The 19,466-nt window shown below is 41.8% G+C and overlaps 1 protein-coding gene across 14 annotated transcripts in view; it reads right to left on the bottom strand.

Moving 5' to 3' along the window:
• Window positions 1–19,466, bottom strand: part of LOC129367485 (plectin-like) — a 114,062-nt gene that overhangs the window by 71,009 nt on the left and 23,587 nt on the right. For 2 of the 14 annotated variants that reach the window (XM_055041970.1, XM_055041972.1), the window contains exon 1: window positions 16,479–16,555. The exons of 10 other annotated variants lie outside the window; for them this stretch is intronic. In XM_055041970.1, coding sequence (XP_054897945.1) covers window positions 16,479–16,524 — 46 coding nt within the window. In that variant the 5' untranslated portion in view covers window positions 16,525–16,555. Of the gene's footprint in view, window positions 1–10,523; window positions 10,670–16,478; window positions 16,556–19,466 lie in introns of those variants that run through there. 2 more of the 14 variants (XM_055041966.1, XM_055041969.1) reach the window with 1 other exon arrangement.

Genomic DNA, 19,466 nt, shown 5'->3' with positions numbered 1-19,466 from the left:
GCTCTGCCAGCCGCTGCCAACAGGGGCCGGCCCCTCTGTGCCAGTCAGAAACACACAAACCAACACATCTGTGCAACTAAAGCACATTCAAACCATTCTTCTTCTTTTTTCTCCTCCTTTTTGTGTGTGTGTTGTGTGTGTGTAAAAGGAAGTACTTAAATAGTTGTCTCTATGAGTCATCCTCTGCGATTGCACTTGGGAGCGGTCAAACTTTGGTTGCTGTAGCGACGCAGCCCGCAGGTTAGGCAAATAATATGCCCCGCCGTCGACGACTGAGGGCCGAGCAGAGCATGTGCGCCGCTGCTGCTGCTGCTGCCAGGGGCAACCGGCGATCAAACAACAAAAACCTGATACAAGACCCAGACTGCCGGCTACGAGACGCCGTGCCACGTCCCTGGACTTTTTGTATTGTAACCCGAAGAGGCTTTAATTTTAGTCCGAGATCCTGATGAGCAGCTAATTAAGCGTTGGCAGAGAGAACGCAGGTGCGTTCCTCCCTCAAAGTAAAGTTCCCACACGTGCCAGGAGGATGGATTTACTGTCCTCGAACCCAGAGAACCCTCCCAGATGCATTCTTCCTGCCCTCGGAGCACAACAGAAAAACTGACCGAAAACTGCTGTCCAAAGAGAAAAGTCGCTCAGTAAAGTAACTGAATGAGTAAGCAGAGGAAAGGGCCTCTGGAGTCGAGTTACAGACAGCAGCGGCTCCCCGCCATCATCTGTGTCTTCCACAAATGAGCTGTTTCTGTGTTAAACCAACCATGACAGGGTTCTTGTGACTCTTTAGCGAAAAAAGAAAAAAACTGCAGCAGAGGGGAAAACCCCCCCTCCAAGGGTCAATTAACTTCTTAAGTCCAATCTCTAATCGATGTATTTGGAGAAAAAAAACCGACAAAGACCAAGAAAAGCAGGAGGTGAGGGTTAGGTTTTCAGGTTATTTGAAGAAGACAAGCGGGGAACGATCGCTCCTTGAAATCGGGGGTGAAGTCACCAAGAGCAGACAGCTTTCAATTCACAGCTTTTCAATCTGCCGAGAGAAACCGATGCGGCAGGCCATGTGCAGAAGTGAGTGATGACGGTGCGACTGCTTGCGCAAAGGCTTTGCTCGCTTTCGCAAGATGTTTTCAAAGGAGGCTTCGGGAATGTTGCACTTATTTAGCACCAGGACTGTATAATTTGTAGGAAACGGATCCGACATGCCGTTTCATGTAGCGGATGCTGAGGAGAAGATATTTTATGGCCTGGTGCCCAAATAAAAAACGGGGTGGAGACACAAGGAGCAGCGATGGAATGCACATAAAATGATGGATGGATGATTTGACGCCTGACTTGATCGGTGATTTTTTATTTCTTTTTTCCCCGAACAGTGAATGCATCCGATGTGACATAAACGCTCCTATACAGAAGGACACAAACATTTTGTCAAGGTTGCTGCAGTAGAGGAGGTTTAGGCAAATAAAAGAAAGCTGAACACATCTTTGAAAAACCAGCAGATAAACCAACTTCCGTCATGAAACGTCTTGCGTTTAGAGGTGGGTGATGCTAATTCATCAGAGAACATGGGCTAAGTCAAGCTAACCATGCAAGTCACTGTATTTTTTTATATTTTCTTATGTAACCCTGAGTTTATGTATCTGATACATAAAGTCTACTCTTTATGGGTGACCTTTTCTACTTATACAGTGCCTACTTAGGTTGCACTTTTTGCTAATTCAATTCAATTCACCAATTTTTCTGTGGAGCAGAACTCCCAAGTTACGTTTTTGTGGGAAAATTCTTGGTAAGGCATATAGAAAATATCAGAAAGAACATGTAGTTTGGAAAACTAAAACTCTTAGGCACAGCGCTACTTGATTCTCTATTGATATTAAGATATAGTTTATGAAAATAGCTAAAACATAGCCGTGTCTTTTGATTGGAACTTAACTATTTGTGCTTGAGGATTTTAGCTATTGGCGGACAGGTGTGTTTTCTCACACTTTTCTCGCATCCTATGGAGCGCTACTGCCCCCTATCAGTGTGATGGTGGAACTACATTACACAATAAAACAGGAACTTTACAAAAGAGCAATAATTATGACCAGAGTTAGGCAATGTTTCAGGCCGTTTTAGCAATATACATTACCAAATGATACACTGGGAGCTATTTAAATGTCACTTCAGTAGCTTTGATCCTTTTTTTTCTTCTTCTTTGTTTTGAGATATTTGTTTTGTTCTGCTTTATTGAATTGTGATCCAACAATCCCTGCACGTTCCCACAGATCACCTCTGGTCCGAATGTAAATAATAATAAAAAAGAAATTGTTCAGAACTAGCTGGCTTTACAAAGCTGTGTGCACGGCAAGGTCAAAAAAAAAAAAAAAACTGCTCTGTTATTTTTATTATGTTATTATGACAATATTGTATCACTCAGAAAGTTACATTACTAAGCATCAGTAGGTCCAGACTGTAGAAAAACCCACAATCAACTCAATCTACAAAATCTATTATTGGTGCATCTTTACTTATTAAATGTAAAAATTGATTTTATGATATAATTGTTTTGTTTTTTTTCTTTCATGAGAATCTCTCTAATGCAAAGGTCCAAGAAACAAAGCTCGCGCACGTAATGATCGTTTAAACACATGTTCAAAGTACAATACACTGGAAGCAATAATACCCTCCTAAACCAAACCCCACATTGTTAAACCTGCAAAGTAAACAACCACTTTTATTGGATAAAAGCAGCTTAGGACGAGGATCCCAACCCCTCCCACAGTTCGTGTGTCGTCGTTCCTGCAGGCGATGCCATTCCGCTTTCCTTCTGCGTGGCAGCATTTCCTGTCTTTTTTGTTGTTACAGCTAAAGCTGAAGGTTCAGTGTTTAAAGGCAGAACAGCAGCAAAAACAAAACCCACGTTTCTGTTTTTTCCTTCGCTGTTGGAACAAACGTTGTTCTCCAACTGGGAGCAACGTGGTGAGCTCAGCTGCTGCCAACAGCATGTCCAAGTCCCAAAGCCCCAGGCTTTTACAACATCAAGAAAAGTTTTTCCGCTAATGATTTGTCTTTCCGGACATATAACCCATGCTGGGACAACAGAGTAGAGTGCATAGCACAACCAGCAAAAGCATCAAGTAAACATCTCAAAGTTTTTGGTGCAGCCAGACTGAGATCTGATTCTCGACAGCACAACTTAGGATTCATGAAAACGTTCTTCTCCTTATGAACGTGAACGTTTCTAGGCTGCTTTGGAATCAGACAAGCCTAAAAGCCACAATATATTGACTGATTGATTTATTTTATTCGATCAAATATTTATTTGAAATAATTCAGCGCCAAGATTCATCATCATGCCGTTGTTAGATTCAGGTAGAAGAGAAACCAAACCTCAATCGTTCCTTGAAATTTCTGGGAACAAATGCCTGAAACCAACTCAGACATAGAAAGATAAATAAAACGTTTTCTGTTTGAGGGAATTATTTATATGGACAGTTTTGACAAACACAAGGGAAGTCAACCCAACTTTGGAGTGATTTTTGTGCTGCCCCTGAAAAATTCAAAAAATGGCACCAAAAATGATCCCAGATCGTCAAAGTAAATTTTTATATTTTTAACCAGAACCACGTCTGCATTGCTGCCCCTCAATTAGCTTTTATTTAATTTATTAAACTTCGCTCCATAAAGAAAGTGTTAATAAGAAAATGACCAAAATCTGTTTCTTATAAACAGAAAAAATCGTTCAATCAAGCCAAAAAGAATTTGAAAACTGGATGAACTTTCTTTATTACTACAAATATGTAAACATTTATGTATTAAACTTTATATTGGCAGTGAATTACATTTCTTTTCTTCAAAAAAAAAAAGCAAACGAAAAAAGAACAACTAACAAAAATTGGATAAAATTATTGACATATTTTTGGCCTGCAACACATAACTTTAGGCCCATGTGGCAAAGGGTTTGGAAGCTCCTTGCTTAAAGTAATTTTTTAATTCCACCTAGGCTTTTTGCTCCTTTTTTTAAATTCATATATAATATTTTAAATTTTATATATAAATATATTGCTGACTAGTAACTAATCAGAAATAATCTTCTAGGTTGATTACTTCTAAATCTAAATCTGTAGAGGGTATGATGAAGTTTTGATAAGCTGTAAGTTCACTTAAAGTATTTTTTTTTATTATTGAAGAAATTCATAAATGTTGGAGAAATTGACAGTCACTGTGTATGCTAAAAGTGTGTTCAGTTCAGACAAAAGAGAAAAGTAGAAGCTTCATTTATGCTTCGTTGACATATTTCATTTGTGTTTGATTCGCTGGAAGGACAACGAATCAAACGTTTGTTTTCTCTTCGACGATAGCGCAGTCTATATAGTAAATGAATATGTGAAAGGTGGTCAGTAAACGTAGCCTCCCAGAACTCTGTGGACTGCAGATGGATTCGTCACACTCAGGTATCAAAGAAATGTAACGCCAGCAGCTCCCTGAAAACAAAAACTAGTTGAATCACCTGTTGGTGTTCAGCTGCTTCCCACTGTAGCTTTGCCAAGGCCTTCGTTCAGGGTGTGTCGAGTCTAACTGTTCAACATCTCCCTCTCTCCCTCCCTCCGGTAAAGAAACATGACCCGGTACATTGTGACCTGTTGCGAGGTCAGAGGAGACCAAGATCTGTTCTGCAGCAGAACATGACGATTACTGAAACGCACATTATGCCCACGCTAGACTTTTTCTCCCCCCCCTCCCCTCAGTGGGTAAAACATCAGAGGAAGTAAGCACGCATTTTCGCCCAACTTGTCCACGCAAGTATTCACCCGATCAACAAACCGTGTCGAGCAATCTTGCATCCACTGAGCGTGGAAGCAAATAAAACATCCCGGAGCAGGTGGTGTTTCTCTGTCAGGCTGCAACCCGGCGACATGCCTCGAGGCGCGCCAACCAAAGAGGCAACGAATCACAGGATGCGGTGCGACTGAGGCCAGCGATTCGCACCCCCCTCAGGCTCTCACCACGGCTCCACCGCGCCGGGTGTAAAAACATTCCAGATGTACCTCAGACGAGAGCGATTGCCTGTGAGGGAAAATCTTCACCTGATTCCTCATTTATGTGTTGCAGCTTAAAACCTGTCCAAAACTCACAGCGACGCCATCAAATCCATGCTTCAGGTGTGCGTCATTTTGTTGTTTTTTTTGCTTGTCTTAACATTGAAGCGTTAAGACGTGTGTGTGTGTGTGTGTGTGTGTGTGTGTGTGTGTGTGTGTGTGTGTGGGTGTCTGTGTGTGTGTGTGTGTGTGTGTGTGTGTGTGTGTGTGTGTGTGTGTGTGTGTGTGTGTGTGTGTATGCGTGTGTGTGTATGCGTGTGTGTGTGTGTGTGTGTGTGTGTGTGTGTGTGTGTGTGTGTGTGTGTGTGTGTGTGTGTGTGTATGCGTGTGTGTGTATGCGTGTGTGTGTGTGTGCATTGTGGCATTCGGCTGACTTGATTGGAAGACTTGTTCGTCAGCAGTTTCCACAACAACGGCTCCAATGATGACTAGGAAAAGAGAGGACGGGGCACTCACCTGAAAAACACAAAGCAGAACACACAGAAGAGTCGATGAAAATATTAACTGCTGTGCTTTATATGACAACATGATATCTAACAGGAGCGATGAGCAGCAGTGAGATGATGAGCATCACAGCAGCAGAACAACTTGAGGCTAAACCTTAAGGCTTAATTAAAATAAATAAATAATAAATAAATGAGTCCAACGAGTCGCTAATGATGGTAAGTTTGGCACGTCGTCCTTTTGCAGACAAAAAATAAACAACTGCCGAACGATAAAATTATTGTTCAGCCGCCCAGTAAATCATGTCGAATGAAGAGTTGGGGGGTGAAAAATGCAGAAGGCAGGAGGAGAACGAAGCTCCACTTCACAGATTAACGTCGCCATCTACTGGAGAGACGGCAAGGTGACAAATATTTCTGAATTGTTTAGCTGGGAATGATTCAGAATTTTGGGCAAACTCTAAATCACTAGAGTTTTATGTTTGATGATTTTATGCATCAAATATAAAAAATCTTTTTTTTTTTTTTTGTCTCTTTAATGACTCTCAGTAAGTTAAGACGGCTCTCAGTAAAACGGATTTTAGTAAGCTGACCTTAATCTAATAAATAAAAATAATGCGTTGAAGGCAGTTTTTTTTTGTTTTTTTAGCTTTTTCTGTGGATTAAAATGAGTAAATTACAGAAAAATTGGAGGAAACTGACATTACTCAAGGAAATTACATGTCCCATAACATGTAATTTATTCCAATTGTATTTTTTAATTCACATTTTCATTACTCATTTTGTGGGCAGAGTGTGTGATTATTAACTCTCTGCATTCCTTTGTTTTTTGTTTTTTTTTACTACACGAGTGATCAAACTATCCAACAAGCTGAATATTTTATTACCATACAAAGTCTGACCTGAACCTCAATTTAAAAATCTTGGACTATCCATTTGTGTTATTTCTTCTGTCTTGGGAGAAGCTCAAATCAAGAACCAAAAGATGGAAAAACGTTCGTTAGCCAGGCCGTTAGTCGGGTAAATTCAAAAACATAATCGGGTCTGAGTTTGTCATTCAGCCTGTTTCATTGATATTTGTTCTAATATTTCGTGGCATTTGTCTCTGTTTCTGTTTTTGTTTTTCTTCCCACCTTCCTGCAAGGAAAATTTAATGAAGTGATGCTGCTCTGTCAACACTGTCGCTATTGCAATTTAATGGAAGTGCGTGACAGAAGATGCTTCAATCATTTGTCGTGCGAGGCGTCTGGGGATGACTTGTCTAACTCTGTACAGCTCCGCAGACCTCCACAGCAACGTGACCGTTGCAGATAAAAGGACTTACAGCTGTTCCCTATTTTGAGGTCACGGCCCCTGAACCCGACCTTTGGCACCCACATGGCACCGCAAACCGTGCCGGACCTCCCCACAGAAGCGGTGAAGGCTTCTGTGTGTAAGAGCAGAACACCAGCGGCGGCGGCCCACCGACAGCCGGCTCTGCGTTGAATCGTCTGCATCACCATTCTGAGATAGGATCCGATGAACGGTTTGTGTTTCGCCAGCTGACTGTCACTGTCCATGTGTTTATGGAGAGTATTTATAGCAGCTCTGATCCTTTACGTTGCATGAATTAGTCATCACGTTGTGGTGAGAAGGGCGAGATTAAGGTTGGATACGTTGAAGCATTTAATTTGGATCATTTTAGATATCATTGTCAGAACTTAAAGCAAAAAAAAAAAAAAAGGGATTACAATTTCATTACAAATGGTACAAATTTTCTCAAAAAGTTTTCTAGAGTAAGTAAACAACTAATTCTGCCAGAGGGTTACTGTGTGTTTTTCCAATAAGAAATTCAACATTAGAGCCAATTTCTAATCTAATATTCAAGTTTGGATATTCAGTCTAGACTTGAATATTCTACTCTAGATTCAGATTCATGAAAGTAAAGTCTACGATCCTGGAGGTCTGGACGTGACGTGGTAAGGTAAATGTAAAAATAAGCCAGGTTGAAAGAAATATAACCACGTCACTAAAAATCGCTTTAGAAAAGTAAATGATTTCAATGTTTGCGTTGTTTAAAAAAAAGTGCAGCCTTGATTTTTTTTTTCGTCTTTTACTATTTACTTTTCGATTGGCGGTCTTATTGTCGGAGTTGGCAGCAGCATCCTAGCGCACCCTAGTGGGCAGATAAGTTTAGGTGGCAGAGTGGAGAGCCAGGAATGCATCATGAGATATCAAGTAGTCTGAAGCGGTCGTTGCGGCTTGAGAAAAAAAAAAATCTGTGGCATGTCATTGCTAAACATAAAAAGATTATTTATTCAGTCGTTTTATTGCTCTCTAAATTCAAAAGAAACTGAACTCCCCCCAGAGTAACTATGGTCGTTGCTATCTGAACTTGTCCCGTGACATCAAGAGCCAACAAGTCTTTCCAACGATAAACACCACCTTAGAAACCTGCAGTCGGTTTTTCTTTTTTCTTCCCCCTTCTCTGTGGAACAGCGGGTCCTGCCAGACAGAAGGACCCTCTGCCAGCAAAACACTCAAGACGCAGCCCAACACTACAGCACTTCTTCTCACTCTGTGGGAGGTCTCTGCACCCAGACAGCCTGATGGAGGCTCAGTGGAAACTTCTTCATGGTTAATTCCACAGAGGGTGACAGCGAAAAGACCTTTGAACGAGAGCAAAATTCCTCCTCTGTGGGTTTTGGACTGAGAGTGAGCAGCACTCAGCAGAACACGCAGAGGACGATATACTGCTTGAAGTATATCGTCTTCCAGCTTCCATCCCCGATAGACACTGGGATATTAGGTAGCTGCTGTTGAAGAGGAGGCAGCAGTAAATCTGAACAGGGCCACACAGCCACAGGGCGGTCCAGTTTATACTGGAATGTCTCTGCAACATCTGTGAAGCAGGTTAGTGTAAGTACTAGTCTGTTCTACAGAGAACCCGTATTCACCAAAGACCTGTTGCTTGACTAGACTGCCATGATTGTGGTGTTAGGTATTACAACATCCACCCACCCTCCCACTCATCCACCCATCCCTTCATTCATTTTCTCATAATCCAATGTTGATTCGGGAAGGTATCCGGTCCAGACGGGGAACCCGGTCATCCTTCTAACCAGATGTACCCCGCAGTCTGTTCCTTGGGCTTCAAAGGTTCCAAGTTCGGAAAGGATTTGCAGCAGTAGTCTCAAACTACTCAAGGGCCGGGGCTCTCTCTTCTTGGCTCTGATATTAGCTCATTGGCATTACTCTGCAGAGCTTGACTGCATGCTAGTGAGGCAGTTCTGTTGTTTAACTCCAGTGTGTAAGACGGGGGGACACGTGTTAAAGTTGTAGTCTCTGGCCCTCAAGGACGCAGTTTGAGACCACGGACTTATAACCTCTCCAGTGAGTTCTAGGCCTGGATGGGGTCTCCTCCCCATGGGGGAGCATGTCCAGAAAAACTACAAAAGGAAGTCCCCGGCAGGCATCCTGATCAGACCTCCAACTGATTAGTCTGCTGGAGGTCATAGCCCGAAGAAATCAACAGACCCATACCAAGAATTAAAAAGGCAAAGGTTAGACTCTAAGGTTCCTGACACCTTCCAAGCCACAATTACACCTTGAGAAGCTCGTTCATGAAAACCATAAGCAGTACTGGTGACAAAGGCCAGTCCTGGTGTTCAGCCAGCGAGGAACAAAGTCAACAAAGAAAAGAGAGGTTTTGTCGTGCAAGGCCCAGAGAGCCCCACAACATTCTGCACCCCCTACAAAACGCAACAAACCAATAACTCGGAGACCTTTACGGGCTGCAACAGGGTTTAACATTTGACCAGATGAACCAGATGTACTGACGTATTTCAGACTTAACAAAAGTCACATATTTTTGTTCTAACATGATTTAAAACTGAGTTCAAAGCAAACCACACAACTAGGTAATAAAAAGAGAGGACACAACATAATGTATAATGGGTACGCTGAGATCGTTACCATTCTTGAGGAGTAATGAAAATAGCCTGGAAAAACTGTTACTAGTTTCAAGTGGTAGCAGTAGTAGTTGTTTCTGAAAGGAAAAGAAAGTGATGCATCCTGGATTAGTACCGACACACCGAACCTTAAAAACACACCCATGTGGACAAAGACGGTTTAAAGGTCAAGATAGTGTAATCTTTGTGGTGAGTCCTTTTTAAACAGAACGGTGCTGAAAAAAATTCAAAATAAATGACAATATCCATATGTCATTTATCAGACCAAGAAGCAGAAATATTCCAGGGATTATGTTTACTTCCTCTCGGCTCACATATTCTGTTACCATACATGCAGATTTGCGACAGCAATGTGGTTCAGTTACTATTTTAAACCATATCTTTGTTGTTTTGCTTGTTTAATACTGTTATCTTATTTATGTACCCAGAAGTACTCACTGCTTTTTCTTGTCAGTTCACCTACTTAATGCTATGTTCAGACATCCCAGAGTGCTTTGCAGAGCACAACTAAAATGAGGGTCAGCTGTAAATCTAGTGAGATTCAGCTCATGTGTTACGAGCTGAATTATGAACAGGTCATATGAAAAAAAAATAAAAAAGATCATACATGCTAAAGTTTGGCAAATTGCTCCACATAAAAACTTTGACAGCGAGGGCAAAATATGACTTTATTAAAGACTCTGGCTGTATGTGTTGAGTTGGATATATCTTAATTAACTTTCTCACTTCGGTTCATGTTAAAGAAGAGTTGTAAAATGTGCTCCCGACTCTACAGGTCAGATAAAATGTCTCTGAATTTCCAGAAAATATACCAATGACAAACGAAGTCTCCCAATCATCAAACCCTTACCAACTGCTGTTCAATATCCTCACTGAGCAATTCTAATAATTATCAGAAGTCATCTCCTTCATGCCTTTGATTTTACCACATGTGCATTCCCATCCAGAGACTCTCTCTTCATCTGCTCTCCACCTGGATCAGCTTACCACCTGGCTTTGTTTCCTGCCTCCTTTCTCTCGTTTCAGCCGTGTTTTCGTTCATTCCTGAGGCTTACCTTTGCTCGAATAGAACGACTCCATGCTGCAGATTTCCTGAGCAGAAACCTTTGGAACCTTAGGAACCGAAGCCATCTTTTCTCCCCCTGACGGCGTTCCCCCACAACTCCCTTCTTCTTTTTGATCTTGGTGCCTCTATGTACTTTCTCTGCGCTTTCTGTCAAACACGTCACGTTGTGCAGAACAACAGAAGAAAAAAAAAGGAGTCTCCCACCTCTTCCTCTTACACGGGTCAGAGCCGCCCTCTATGATAATACCTCTGATCACGTAAATGCACAAACATGGCTCTGCGAGGAGCCTGAGTGTTCATTGGCATTTGGGCAATAAAGAGAATAGGGAAAAAGCAAGACAACGGGAAAAAAAAAAGATAAACTAGGGTCAGACTTAAAGGATTGTGCTGAATTGTTCACACAATCCTCGGATCATTCATTACCAGTAAAATTGCATAACTGGTTCTAGTTAGTTGCACCATTCAGAGCATTGTACTGGGCACACAGAGGGACTTGAAAACAGGTTTATCTTTTCAGATCAAAGCCAATAGAGACTTAACAGAGACATATGTGACGACGACAACGTCAAGAACCTAGAAGCACAAAAACGTGAGCATTCATTGATCAGATTAACAGCAAACAGACTTCCAGCGATGGATTTGGTAAAGCTGCTGCAGCTTTCTCGAGCCGTTGCACTGAAGTAGTGGAGGCGGTGCAAGCAATGGCTACTGATTAACAGTACAGTCTCAGAAACATTAACCCAGGTTTAAGGTGTCAAGTAAACACAAGAAAGAGTCCAACTCAAAACTAAAGTTTTTTTTTTTTTTTTTGAGGTATACAGTAGATCCAATGACTATCTGGAACATACCAGAGTATTATGTTACAGAAGCATTTAGCACATAAACAGTGGGATAGTTTCTCAAAGGATAGAACTGAATATTGCTGTGCAAGTTATAGACCATTAAAAAAAAATCATCAATCGAATTTCTTCTTCTTTCAATGCATTTCAAAGGAAAAGGTATAGTCCAGTGAAGAAAAAAGTGGATAATGAAGGAATGCCGTGTTTACATGAACATCTGTTTTGTTTTATTTACTATGAGGAAGACAATAGGACAAGTCCCAGCTGTGGAGTAGCCTTACTATAAGCTGAGGATATCCCCCCGAGCCTCATCAGTCACTTAAATAGTCCAGTGAAACAGAAGGGAAACTGCTGGTGACGCACTTCCTGCTGGAGCGCAGGAAAAGTGTGTCGCAGTGATGTCTTAAGTCATGTTCAAAGAGGGACGCGATTTAAAAACCGCGAGAAGGAAAGTCCGCAAAGTGCCGACGTACGAGACAAGAGGGGTGACTAAAAGTCTCTCGGGTTTGAACGCCAACTAACCTTTGGAATAAAAACTGACTGCAGTCCAATTTGAAACTCTGACACTGATTCCAGTTCATGCATTTCAAGATTCCCATGTGGATTGCTGGAATAATGAGAGGAAAGGATGGAAGGCATGTCAACAATTAGAATCTGAATGTCCATTGTTCTGTCGTTTTTTTCTTGTAAGTAGGCCGCACTGAGGCCGACACCCTGCCAGGTGGTTGATGCTCACAGTGTCCTTGTGTGTCGTTGCGTTGCTGACAAAAATAACTCAAACTTCTCAAGTGAAACAGTTTCATTCAAATAATAAAAAAGGAAAAGTGAAATGACTCTTATCATTAAGGCAAGACTGTTAAAAGTACCAGCAGCAAAACAAAAAGGAGCGACATTCTCTCCGAAAGCTATTTGAAATCTACTAAATTTGTGTTTCATTTCAAATTGTTGTGAACATATATGAATTAAAATGTTTTAAAAAAAAGAGCACAGACCCCATTGATGCAGTTGTGAGGATCCATATGTCATATTCCTGTAGCTGCAACAGCAACAATTGTTACTTTTTGTTTTAAATAAAATTAAATAGATAACGGCAGACATGTGTCTTTGTACTGTAAAGCAAAGTAAAGTTCATTTTGGTTATCGTACCATTAAAAACTTTCCAAAAGAGTCAATGCAACTCATGCCTGCAACTTAACATTTTAAGCCAATTTGATCAAAGAAACCGAGTGAATGTTCATTATATATTTAGCTTTGGCTTATTATAGTGGCAAAAATGAAAGTGTGGCAAAAGGAGTTGTTCTGTTAATATTATTTCAGTGATTTTTACCAAAATATTGGGCCATTGAAAGCTAATAGAATCTGACCTTAAAAGAAAAGAATAACAATTTCACTATTGTTGACAAAATTATGACAGTTACCCTCAAAACCTTCATTAATTTTTAATGATACAGAATAATAGACCATTAAAATGTTTGTGTCGCCTTTAGCGTCAAATTATGTAGAATAAAAAAAGAAAGACGGCAACACCTTTTTCCAGATTGATATTTATTCTCTGGATAGTTTAACTGTAAGTGTTAGTTTCTTAATGAATGTGTTCATTACGTGCCAGCAAACTATTGTGGCTTCTTTTTAGCCGTGCATTCCCTTTTTTGGGGGGAATTTTTGGAAGTCGGCTGGAATCAAAAGACTAAATAGACGTGGACAGATGAGCACCAACCCAGACTTTGAAACCGCAGCCAACAGAGATTACACCGATTTGTTCCAGGCTTCTGAAACCCCGAACAAGATCCATTTCAACGCTTCTCATGCAACAAAAAAAATTAAATAAATAAAAAAAATGGAAAGGGAACGACCTCTATTTAAGGAGATGTGACTTCCTGAAACTTCAGAAAGCGCTTGCAGTTTTCCTTCCCGTCTTTGTAGTTTCTGTTTTGGAGAAAGCTGTTCTGTTTTTTTTGTTCCTGACTTTCCAGACTTCAAGACGTAGGATCAAACAACTGAGGGCGAAGAGAGAGGTCTCGGTCCAATCAAATCAAAAGGACTGAAGACTTTGACTAGGATCACGCTCAGCACAATTAGCTTCTGAGCTTCTCTGTTTTCCCCATTAGCTTCGTCGTCAGCGGTGTTCATGCACCCGTCTCCCACATGTGACCTTTTCATGTCAGTATGAAGTGCTGCATTGTTGGGAAGAGTTTCTCCTACTTCTCACTCGGTTGAGACCGACAGCAGATCCATCAAGAGGTCGCGCTGTGGCATCTCCTCCTGCCGGGCAACAAACACGAGCCTGAAACTCTCCCAGACGCAAACGGCGTTCTCCACTTCCTGCAAACCGCTGACAGCATCACCTGGGGATTTACTGCTGCCGCCGGTGTAAAGAATGTCCACCCACGCCCGTAAGCCCTCGCTCTGCCGTTTGTTACTATGGGAAAGTCGTACCCCAAAAATGTGTTAGTAGAAATAACAGTGTGGTGTTGAGAAATTCTTCTTTTCACATAGACGTGGTGAACGGATCAAAAAAAACAAAAACTGAAATGAAATCGTAAGCTGAAGATCCACAGAGCAAAAAAAAAAAACCCCAAAAAAACACAAAAGCGTGTCAAAATTTTACATAGGTTTGAAATACAAATATATATCTCTATATAATAGAAGCGAAGTGAACTAGAATGTAATCAGCCATAGTTGAAAGCTCTTATCAGCTGTTTCCTTCAGATGTCAGAGGTTAGTTATAGTTTGTACTTGTGAACCACACTCAGTCTCTTACTCCACTGTCTTCAATGCTTTCTACTGATTGAAAGTAAAAAAAACTGTGATGTTTGATTAACATGAACGGACAATGAACCTTGATTTTTTTTTTTCCCCTACATTCGTGACGTGATGAGAAGAAACGCCAAGACCAAAGTGATTTCACTTTCTAGTGCGATGTGGCGTACGGTGGACGACTGCTGCGTCCAGGGATCAGGGGCTCCAGCTTTCCACAAATCTGACCCCCTCAAAAAAGTTTATAATTGCCTGCTTTAATAGGCCAAACACCACATATTTATAAAAGCGACAATCTAAGCGCTACCGCAGAAGCTGACATTCACAGTCTTCCTCATTTCCACTCTTTGGGGGTACAGCCAATCAGCTCCAAGGGGGAACAAATTGAGCACCTGGATTGGATGCTTTGCAAACACCAGTCAAAAGTGTGTCAAGTTGCACCGCGCCAAGATATTTCAGCCTTCCATTTTCTTTCAAATATTCCAAGCATTCCCCATGGAAGTTTCCTCAAACAGGCGAATTTTCCGAGAATAATTAGGGTCTGATCAAACTGAAGAGATGCTGTAGCAGACACAGATCTTTCCGTGGAACAATAAAAGAAGTAGAAATGATTAAATCTTTTTCTGATGGCGCGCTAGCTGCCGCTAACCAACAAAACTCCCACCTTTGGAAGCTGCAGCTGCAGCAAGAAAACTCCAGTATCAGTGAGATGTTTACAAAGGCAGGCAGACGAAGCCACAAAAGGTGTAAGATGGCATTTAAAGTGAAACTAGACGATCTGCAGAGGAATGTCGGCCATTCATTCAAGCTGCTGCAACAGAAAGCTAAAACTCTTCACTTCCTCACAATTTTTACGTTTAGCAGTCTCGGCTGCTGGTGCCAGGTGTTTCGAATCCAAAAACCTGACCTCGGTGCTTAAAACTCTTTTGAAAGGGAGTAATGCATGTCAGAGTACAGCAAATACCCGACCCGTTTGATTAAATCATCCACATCTCGGGCTCAACAGTAGACACTGCTGGCAGTTTCGCAAACGTACTTCCTTCTCAGGAATCGTCAACGAATGCATAGCCCGGCAAGTTCACGCGCAATCCAGCGGAACCAAAATGTTTGGATTTCCTTAAGGATCATCGGTGGATAAGTAAGGATGAGGATCAGGGCTTTTTTGGGGGGGCGTTTGTGTAAATCCATTTATACGTTGCTTGATGCCAAAACAGTAGCCGTTACAAAGACAAATAAGAAATTGGAAGCTCATATTGGTAGAAAACATGGAGCTGCATTCATCCTAAATAGTTTTTGGAGCTATTTGGGATAAATGGAGAAAAATCATAGTTTTTCTGCTTTATCTGCTGCATGACTTCCGCAGGCAAAACAAAAAAGAAAACATGTTCTTCTGCAATCATGTTTAATTCCGGCATTGATCCACTGCCGACAAAGATCACATTTTCTCAGAAGAAAACTTGTGTGAGAAATATGAAAAGAAGTTTGTTTTATGAATCACGCAGAACTGAAGACATGCAAGCATTTTGTTTCTTATTGTTTTGGACATCATGTCCGTTGCAGGTGTTCCTGCACGGTGACAGGAACAGCTGTCGTAATACCGACAGGAAGTAAATAAACCACACCTCACCTGGCAGCTTTACGTGGACTTCCTTTTTGTTGTTTTTTTTTTTAAGTATGAAAATGGCAGTTATCCATCTAAGCCCTTTGGATTCTCACACTTCTGTCAAATCTACAGATCAATTGCTAAAGTAACAACGGATGAGTCATGACTCCTTTCTCGAGCTGACGCTTCCCAGAACACCACCATAGCACCGCTGACGACAGAAACTCAAAGCAGCACACGCAGAACTGGTTCTGAGGCGACACGGAAACCTGACGAGCAACGTGACGGTAACCATAGTCACATCATCACTGTGATCTTGATGCTGATGCAGAGGCACAAACGAGCAGAACTAAACTAGGAACATCTGCTCAGCGTGATCACGAAAGTGAGTTGACAAGACGATGGTCACAGCTCCACAGGGTTAGTTTGTGCTTTTCCCTGCAGCAGCAGTCTGGTCAAACGCGGCCTGGTGGAGTTTTGCCGGACCATTTGAAAACAACAATGAGGAGCCGAGTTGAGTTTTCTCACACGGCGTAAGCTCAGTATTTCTCCAGCCTTTCAAACAATGACTGTCAGCCGCCCCTCCCTTCCGATGCATCAACAATACCGCAGCCCAGAGTCTCTCCATTCTCTACTCTTAGCTGTTTTGTTTCCATTACAAGTCGTATATTATTAAAAAAAAAAAAAAAAAAAAACTGCATGTTTTTTTCTGTAAATTAAGATCAGAGTTTAAACAAAACAATACCTTTTAGTAAACTGATCTCCTTCTGGATGGAGATGGGAAGCTCCATTTGGGGCTCCAAGCCTCTTTTTACCCAAAGAATGATGAAAAAATGAACGTGTCAGTCGTCTGGCGTTCTTCTTCTGACGGGATGACAGAAACGTCTCCCTGTCTGAGCAGATTCCTGCGTCTTTTCGCTCTCTCTCTCTCTTTGGTCACTTTCCTGCTCAGCAGGTCGGCTGACCGGGACTCTCTTCTCTGTTGTGGTTCCTGTCATAAACAATGTGAGGTGCCAAACACTCACGCTCATTCATTTTCGGTCATATGCACGCTCTGAAGAATTTTCTGTGCAGAATCCAAAGCTCCTCCCTTTCCTTTTTCAAATACGACAGGATCGTTATCTTCACTGCCTTGCAAATTCACTCAGTGAGAAAAGTACCTCGTATCTCAGGTAAGCTAATCAGAGCGACGGGCTGATGCCGAGAGGCTGATATGAGGAGGGAGATGGAGAATCAAAGAGAATAAAGTAAAGATCTGTTTTTTTTTTCTTTTTTTACCAAACACAGGAATACATGGAAGTATCTTCAATTTCTACACGGACCAAAATGAGTTGCAGTAATCACTAAGAACCAGCAGTAAGAAACATGCTGCTTAAAAATCACCCATACTGTTTGAGGAAAAAAATATAACCTAGATTGATTTTGTTTACTTTATTACTGCTGAATTAAAAAGCCAAAAATAACCCACTAAAGAAGCCATATTGTGTGCTTTTCAGGCACACAGCACTATGTTAGCAGCTGTGTTGGCTTCAGTTGTGCTGTACATTTGAAATATGATGACAACATGTCATCTCAACATCGCTCCTCTGTCAGTCCTTTAGCAACATTTTTACCAGGGTTGCACTGAGAAGTAGTTCATATAATAATTGCAAACCAATGAGCACCAGGTCAGCAAACATGAGGTGTTTGCTAATTGCTGCTGGCTAGTCTGAAGGAGCTGAGTGGGGAAGAGTTGCTCAGACGCCTGGAAACTGCAGCTCCTGGGAGGAGCTGTGTGGTCGAAAGGATTTTTCAAATGTGCTTAAACAATCAAAGCAGCACTCAAAGTATGTTTTTGATGAAGAAATAACATTATAACATGATGTACAGCTCTAAAATGTTGATTTTACACAAATCCACAGTGGACTGAAAACAAGAAAGAAAGAAAAAAAACAATCAGCCACTACAATATTCTTGATATTTTACATTTCATGCACCTTTTTTTGTTAACTTATTCCTTTTTTCATAAATTATTCATTGATCTTGTTGTCACCAAATCTGAAACTTAAACATTTTTTCTTCATTGTTTCCCTTATCTTCTGTGGTAATCAGTGATTTTATCAACTCTGTTTCCACATCACAGTCTCATTGTCTATGCAGGCATTTTTTTTTCTCTTCTGTAGAAAACTTGTAACCAATCCAAAAAGAAAAAAAAAAAACAATCTCCACACAAAGTACAGAGCTGCCGGCTCTCGGCTCAGCGGCTTCTGTGCTTTGTGCGCATCAGGCTGGTAGTCCTGCTGCGGACGTCCAGACAAAACATTCCTCCTGGCTGAGGTCACTCAGCCAGTCAAATATCCAGCCCAATGCAGGGGCTTAAAGCTCCAGGCAGCAGGCAGCAGGAGAGCAAACTCCCCAGTCAGCCTGGGATAAAACATTTCCAGAGGCGGCGGAGGGAGAAAAAGTGTGAACGCTGCAGATCAAAATATTTCGTTCAGAGGGAAGAAATTCACAAAGCACAGTTTACATTTTGGTTCAGTGTTGCATAACAGCCAACATAGTTTTTTGTTTTGTTTGTTTGGTTGTTGTTTTTTTTACTTGCTGGACTGTGACTGATTTGTTGTATTTGTGCAGAAAAGCGGAAGATTAGAAAGATGACGTTTGTTTTGCTTTCCATCCGAAACAGGCAAAGAGCCAGCTGTTAAAAACCTCTGAAGGGAGGGACTTTCCTTCAGCCTTTCTGTGACAATTAATTAATGCAGAGTACCGGGGAATAAGGGAGACGAAGCGCAGTGACTGAACCCCGCTCCGACCATCAAAAACCCAAACGAGGGGTTCCGTCTGTCTCAAGAGTCGAGGGTGGGGGGGGGGAATGAAATAAAAATTTTAAAAAAAGAGGGGAAGAAAAGCACAAATCAAGAAAACAAAGTTTGACGAGTGGCAAGGGAGTAAAATGCCACCGACCCACACGGCTCCCCACCCTCCCACCCACGCCAGCGTTCACAGACTTCATTTCCCAGAAGCTGAACCAGGCCCACTGGAGACTGCTGTCATTTCTGTCTTACTTAGACTCAGCTGGTGGGAGCAAACAGGCTAATCATTGATGTGATCATGTCCCTGACTGATCTGCACACAAAGCTCAGAGGTACGGTAAATAACCGTCTCTCTCGGCTGCTGATGCAGTCGAGGCAAAACTTTCAATCCTTCCTGGGATCCTTTCTGTTGCAGTCAGGTCTGTTGTTGTGAGGACAGTGGTCCACTAGGGGCTGTGCTTTCCCTGTAATGTCTGAATCAGGTCGGCCACGGGAAAATGAGGCCACAGCAGAGCACGAGGATAACTCCTAGTGCTTGGCAATAATGAGGCTAATGATCAAATTTTGTCTTCCACAAACTTGTGCATTAAAAATGACGCTTAACAATCATTAACTAATCCACACATGGTGAAAATCCAAACCTTAAACACCTCAAAGGTGTTCAGCAACGAAGACAATCGATAGGACTCCGCTCTCAGGTGTCGAACGCTGTGTGTCCTGCATGTTTCCTATATCCAGAGCACCTGAATCAAATGCATGGTTCATTTTTAATGCCTCTATAGAAACTGGTGCGGAAGAGGCAGTCTGTCCCTCTGAATCAGCTGTTTCGTAGTGGCGGCACCTGTGAAACATGCAGGACGGGAGTTGGACACCATCGTCCTACATGAGAAAGATCATCCGGAAGCGGGAAATATTTAAAGCCGCTGACGCTTTTCCCCGGA

Source organism: Poeciliopsis prolifica, unplaced genomic scaffold, assembly GCF_027474105.1.
Source record: "Poeciliopsis prolifica strain line A6 unplaced genomic scaffold, Auburn_PproV2 SCAFFOLD017, whole genome shotgun sequence".
In the NCBI taxonomy this organism is placed as follows: domain Eukaryota; kingdom Metazoa; phylum Chordata; class Actinopteri; order Cyprinodontiformes; family Poeciliidae; genus Poeciliopsis; species Poeciliopsis prolifica.
The sequence above is the reverse complement of the archived record's forward strand: the minus strand, read 5'-3'. Positions and strand labels throughout refer to the sequence as shown.